Raw genomic sequence first — 6,531 nt, 5'->3', positions numbered from 1 at the left:
ACCTGAGATGCTAGGTGTGAAGGCAAAAACTCCTTTGCAAACAGATTGTGAATTTTGTTTCAGGCTTTATGTAAACTGGCGATTTTTACGAGGGATTGAAGCTCAATTTCTGGCTCTGCAGAAGGGATTTAATGAAGTAATCCCACAACATCTACTAAAGACGTTTGATGAGAAAGAGCTAGAGGTCAGTATGCAAATGCTACATTTGTTAAACATAACAAGAGAATGTTTCTAAATTTGGGAACATGCAAAGTTACACCCTGAACTTATACATAGGATTTGCAGTAACAATAATTATGAGTAACAACTGTATTGAACATTCTCAGTCAATGAAGGCTTAATTAACATTTTATCTGTTATTAGCTGAGCTTGTTAACAATATTTCAGTGTTATTTCTTGGGAAACATGAAACATGGGTGGGAAGGCCATGAGTTTTAAAGGCCATTTAAGTATTTATTATATTTTAATTCTGTTTTTAACACACTATTACTATTTAATTGCTTTTTTAACTTTTATGCTGCACTTTTAAAAACTTGTCAAGTGTGGAATTGTTAGCCGCCTTGAGTCCCCATGGGGGGAAAGGTGGGGTATCAATAGTTAATAATAATAATAGTAACAATTGGGTAATTGTTTTTGATAGCTGCCCTGAGCCACTGATGCCAACATCCACCACTTTATTTGTAGGCAGGGCATCCCAAATGACCCAAGAAGTCAAAAGGGATGGTCTTGCCACTGTGCCAGTGATACTAGTCATTGCCCTGATGGCAAGTCAGGTGGATGGAGCAGGGTTTCATAGAATCATTAAATAATAATAATACCCACAAATAAAGGCTGGTGCTGTTCAAGGGTAGTTACTGTTATAACTTTTATAACACTATGTACTACTATTTTTGTTACTGGGTTATACGTGTCATTTCCTAATTGGTTCTACCATAAAAACATGGAAAAAGTTGATTAAATTACAAAAACTTTGTTGTTGCGGGACATCCTGCAGCACATTTTGCTGTAGTTTTTCAATGAATATCTCATAGAATCTCAACCAATTCAACATAGTTTGTGTAATTTGCAGAATTTGTTGATTGAGGTGCAATAGGTAAAGGTAAAGGTTTCCCCTGACGTTAAGTCCAGTCGTGACCGACTCTGGGGGTTGGTGCTCATCTCCATTTCTAAGCTGAAGAGCCAGCGTTGTCCATAGACACCTCCAAGTTCATGTGGCTGGCATGACTGCATGGAGCGCCGTTACCTTCCCGCCGGAGCGGTACCTATTGATCTACTCAAATTTGCAGGTTTTTGAACTGCTAGGTTGGCAGAAGCTGGAGCTGACAGCGGGCGCTCACTCCGCTCTCCAGATTTGAACCTGTGACCTTTCGGTCTGCAAGCTCAGCAGCTCAGTGTTTTAACACACTGAGCCATCGGAGGCAATAATTCCCACTAAAATGACTTAAGTTCCTAATTGAGAAAAGAAAATTTGTTGAAAATGATGGAATGGCTATAGAGGAAACTACACAAGACTCAACTGTAGTACATAAGAAGTGTGAAAGAAAAAAAATGCCAGGCCTCATTTATACAGTAAAGATTAAATGAACCTCTTATAAGGGGTTGGTTTAACCCTTGGTTTTCCAGTAAAACTGACTTCCCGTGTTGTGAAAGGGTGTATGTCTAAAAAAGCATGTCACCAACATTGAAAATTGAAAATCTCTAGCTTAGACTAATGCTCAAATTTCACTGGTCATCATTTCTTACATGCAACTAAAAACAAAAGCAAAACCAGAGCAGCACTTCTTTATCATTCAGAGGCTGTAGTTTCCTGTTTTCAGCTTTGATTTGTATGATTGTGAACAGCTCATCATTTGTGGCCTTGGGAAGATAGACGTAAATGACTGGAAGGCCAACACGAGGCTAAAGCACTGCACGCCGGATAGCAATATTGTGAAATGGTTCTGGAAAGCCGTGGAGCTCTTTGACGAAGAGAGGAGAGCCCGACTGCTGCAATTTGTGACTGGGTCATCCAGAGTGCCTCTGCAGGGCTTCAAGGCATTGCAAGGTAACAAAGACACAAATCCCATGGCACTGTCACGGTTCAAGTGTTTCCTGAAGCAAACAGCACTCTAACATTTCTAGCAGAAACAATGTCGTTTTGCAAAGTATGACTTGCTGTATGTCATGGATTTGTGCATTTTTGTCCAAAATCTACATAGGGGGTTTTTATGGCAAAGAATTCAACTTTTTGGAACGGCATGACCTTTTAGAAACCAGGAATCTCCATAGCTTTTGGAAGCATGGCCCATTTGGAGATTAATTGGCATTCACACTATTTGGAATAATCATAACCTTTTGTAAAGTATGATCTTCCTAAGAAGAGATAAACACTCATTTGAGTGAATTTTCTCCTTAGTGGTAAATATCCACTAGTATTCATGCAAGGCAAATTAGGCTTGTCAGTTGTTAGACTGATGTACCCTGCTTATCTCTGGTTATCTCTATGAACTGTTAGGAACAAAGATATGCCAATGCACAAAATATATCAGATATTCAGAAGTGTTATTTCAGTTGTCCAAAAAGCATTTACTCTCCTATAAAACATGTTAGTTTTTAAATCATGCTCTCAAGAGACCAAAAACAGGTAGTCTTCGTTAAAAGTAACATACTTGATTTACTTACAAACTTCATGTATTCAGCATACAGGTATATTTCTTATTGGTTGATATTTTAAACAGTACGTTCTCTAAAGCATTCTGTTGCAGTCTTTTCTCTGTTGCATACAGACTAACACTCTCTTCAGTCTAATACATTACTGAACATTGACTCAGTATAGACTGACTACTCACTGCAACATACTGACACTAACTTTACATTAACACTGACAATTGCATACTGTACTGACTGACTTCTAAACTGGACTGAGTTGCTGTGAGTTTTCGATAACACATTGTACTGACTGACTTCTGATGCAAACCTGGCTTCTAAAAATGGAGTCTCGGTCGGAATAGTCCCAGATCTGTTCACATGGTTTGCAGTCCCTCCCACAACCTCAAACAACATAGTTAAGGGGAAAACTGCATACTAATATATACATACAATATAGTAAGCAATCACAATTATATACGTAACAAATAACTAGTATAGGAGGTTTGTAGAAGCTTGGTATTTCCAACACAAGTTATGTGGTTAGGGAGGGTAGCAGTGATGAAAATGATGGTTCTACCTAAAATGTTGCTTTGTTTCAAAATTTACCAATTATCAAAGGAGTAAAGATTTTTGAACTTTGGAAGAAAAATCTGGTTAAATTTTAAAAAGGCCAAAAATCTAGAATTGGTTATAGGAAATTTATAGATGCGAAAGGTAGACGGGGCCTAGTACTTCTAGATCTTAAATATTATTACAAAGCAGCAAGTTTCAGTTGGCTTAAGGAATTTATCAAACTGGAGAACAGCGAGTTACTTAATTTAGAGGGCCATAATCTACAATTTGGGTGGCATGCCTGTCTGTAGTATGAAAAGGACATGGTGAATAAGGAATTTAACAGACACATAATAAAAGCTAATTTTTTTAGCAACGTGGAAAGAGTAGAAGAAGGGGATTGAACCAAAAGCTCTGTTACGGCTGTGCCCAATGGAAGCAGTCTTGAGACCAAATACCCACGTAGAATCAAGTACCTATAGGGAGTACCTTACCAAAGAAAAAGAGCAATGGAAACTTAAAAGGAGAAAGGAGTTAGGGATAAATTATTGGTTTTACTTCTATCAATTACATGATAGATTTACAAAAGATGTGAGGGTAGGATTTTCAACTAGAAAATCAGAACATTTTCAAAGGGTAACAAAGGCCTATCTCCAGACTATACAAATTGTATTTTAGACTATAACTTAGAGGACAATCAAATAAAAACTGGGATAATTTTGTGGCTATAGATTTATGGAGAAATATTGATTTGGAGGACTGGGAACATCTCTGGAAAAGGGGGTTTAAATTTTCGATAGCTAGTTCAATTAGAGAAAACATAAAATGTTTTACAGAAGCTATATAACTCGAGAGCTAATGGCCAAAACAGATAAAACTTTTCGAGGTGAATGCTGGAAGTGCAGGATGCAGAAAGACACCTTTTTTCGTGTTTCTGCAATATAGTACAATATTTTTGAAAAACAGTGGTTACAGAAACAAATAATATGATCACCAAAAAGATTAAGAAAAACCCAGAAATGTGTATTTTAGGATTATTTAGGAAGAATCTTGGTGTAGAAGACAAAGAAATTTGCCAATGCTGCTTTGTTGCGGCAAGACTAACAATAGCAAAATCTTGGAAGGAGGAAATAGAGTTAACTATTAAAGACTGGAGACAGAAAATATTAGAGTGTATCCGAATTGTCACGCTAACTAATGGTATTACAGGAAGAAATAAAGGAAAATTTATAAATAAATGGAAGCTGTCATTTGGCTATCTGGAAAGAAAAACAAAGATAAGAAATCCACATTGAGTGGTGCCCGAGGTCTTGGGTGATGGGTTCACAGGTATGGAGTAAGAGGGGTAGGGGTTTGATAAGAAGTGATAATTGAACAGGCACTAACATTTTGTATATGATTTGGATTAGATGCCAGTATAAAGTCTTGTTAACCTTTTCTTTTTATGTATGTTTTTATTTTCTTTCTTTTTCTTTTTGTTTACACAACAACCCCCTCCCCCCCCCAAATCTACATGGGTGGCTTCTGCAATCTATAAGTTGGGTTGAGACTTAGCCAGATGCAAAATATGGCCTTTTCCATTGATGGGAGTCATTGTTGAGAATCCATTGGATGTCCTGGTTTTAGTCCGTTATGCATCTGCATGATTTTGAATTTTTTAATTGTTTTCACAGTTCTACTCTGTGACCTTTTAATCCACTAATCTCAGAGCTGCTTTGAGTCTCCTTGTGGAGAGAAATAGAGGGGTATAAATAAACATAATAATAATAATAACTACAACAACAACAACAACAACAACAATTATAATAATTTAATATGTTTTAGCCTTTTAAAATAATCATTTTATTTGTTTATGTCTTTTGAAATTATCACATCAATTATTGTTGTGTACTGTCCAGAGATCTTTAGAATGTTTGTTTGTTTAAATGATTGATATTCTGCTCTCTAAGAACGATGAAATTTCAAGCTGTGTCATATTGAACTGTATTTACTGTCTTTGTATTTTAGGTGCCACTGGCCCAAGATTATTTACAATTCATCAGATTGATGCTAGCACAAATAACTTGCCAAAAGCTCATACTTGGTAAGTCACATGCAGTGCCATACTGATCCTTTCCTAACAGGCGATTATGGAATTTGCAGTGAATTAAATCTATACTTCATTAGCCTTCCAGTAAAAAAAAAATAGCTAAGTGATTGATTGCACATTGCCAAAATTGTTATATAAAGGAATACCTTTTTTAATTTCGGCCCTAATGATAAAAAATATAAGACCTTACATACTGGTTTGCAAATTGCATACAAATGGACGGGTTTTTTTTTACCAGGCCAGTCGATGCAAATCCTGAATCTGTTTACTCCGTTTATGATCTGCAGTAGAATTGGACAATATGGTTGCAAATTGCCTCAGATATATCTCCCACCATTTTGTCTTTTTAACCTAATCAAGTTAAACTTTAATGGCTTAAAATGAACATGTAAAGCCTGAGGCCATCATTTCCCAAATGGAACAGTTTCCTTTCTGCATATCATAGTCTAATAATTAACATGTTCACATTTAGGTAGCCTGTTTTTAGCAACTTTATTGCGGAGCCCCCAGATGGCGTAGTGGACTAAGTGACTTGAAGGTTGGGTTGCTGACCTGAAAGCTGCCAGGTTCGAATCCCACCTGGGGAGAGTGTGGATGAGCTCCCTCTATCAGCTCCAGCTCCATGCGGGGACATGAGAGAAGCCTCCCACAAGGATGGTAAAAACATCAAAACATCCGGGCGTCCCCTGGGCAACGTCCTTGCAGACGGCCAATTCTCTCACTCCAGAAGCAACTCCGGTTGCTCCTGACACGAGAAAGAAAAAAAAAAGCAACTTTATTAAATTGGCTTCTTTAAAACAACATCTCACCCAAACTGTATTTGTAAACACTTTGTGGAAATCAGTCCTTTGCTTTGATGATTAAACATTTTGGTTTGTTGCTTAAGTTGAATTTGTATGTCAGTTGGAACAGGTACAGTTTTTAAGTGTAACTATATTAGTTTTGGACAGCATAGAGAAAGGTTAGCAGCCCTGTAACTTATAGATGAGTAGTTATGATGTGTCTACATTGTGTTAGGCAGGATTTCACTTTGTAACCCGATTTTTGTTCCTGGGGGATAAATGTCATTTCTTAATTGGTTCCATCATAAAAACATGAAAAAGTTTATTAAACTGCCAAAACTTTGTTTTTGTGAGGCATCCTGTAGCACAGTTTGCTCTGGTTTTTTAATGACTATCTCATTGAGTGTCAACCAATTCAACATAGTTTGTGGCAGCCACAAAAATGAAATTTCCGGAGTACAACAACTTTTTTCAATATAA

General features: G+C 37.0%; 1 protein-coding gene across 1 annotated transcript in view; it reads left to right on the top strand.

Annotated features, from left to right (window-relative positions):
- smurf2 (SMAD specific E3 ubiquitin protein ligase 2) overlaps positions 1 to 6,531 on the top strand; it is a 110,358-nt gene that overhangs the window by 98,940 nt on the left and 4,887 nt on the right. The window contains exons 16-18 of the mRNA XM_008116381.3: positions 64 to 184; positions 1,843 to 2,044; positions 5,188 to 5,263. Of these exons, the coding sequence (XP_008114588.2) occupies positions 64 to 184; positions 1,843 to 2,044; positions 5,188 to 5,263 (399 nt within the window). The remainder of the gene's footprint in view (positions 1 to 63; positions 185 to 1,842; positions 2,045 to 5,187; positions 5,264 to 6,531) is intronic.

The sequence above is a fragment of the Anolis carolinensis genome, chromosome 2 (genome assembly GCF_035594765.1).
Source record: "Anolis carolinensis isolate JA03-04 chromosome 2, rAnoCar3.1.pri, whole genome shotgun sequence".
NCBI classification, from domain to species: domain Eukaryota; kingdom Metazoa; phylum Chordata; class Lepidosauria; order Squamata; family Dactyloidae; genus Anolis; species Anolis carolinensis.
The sequence above is the reverse complement of the archived record's forward strand: the minus strand, read 5'-3'. Positions and strand labels throughout refer to the sequence as shown.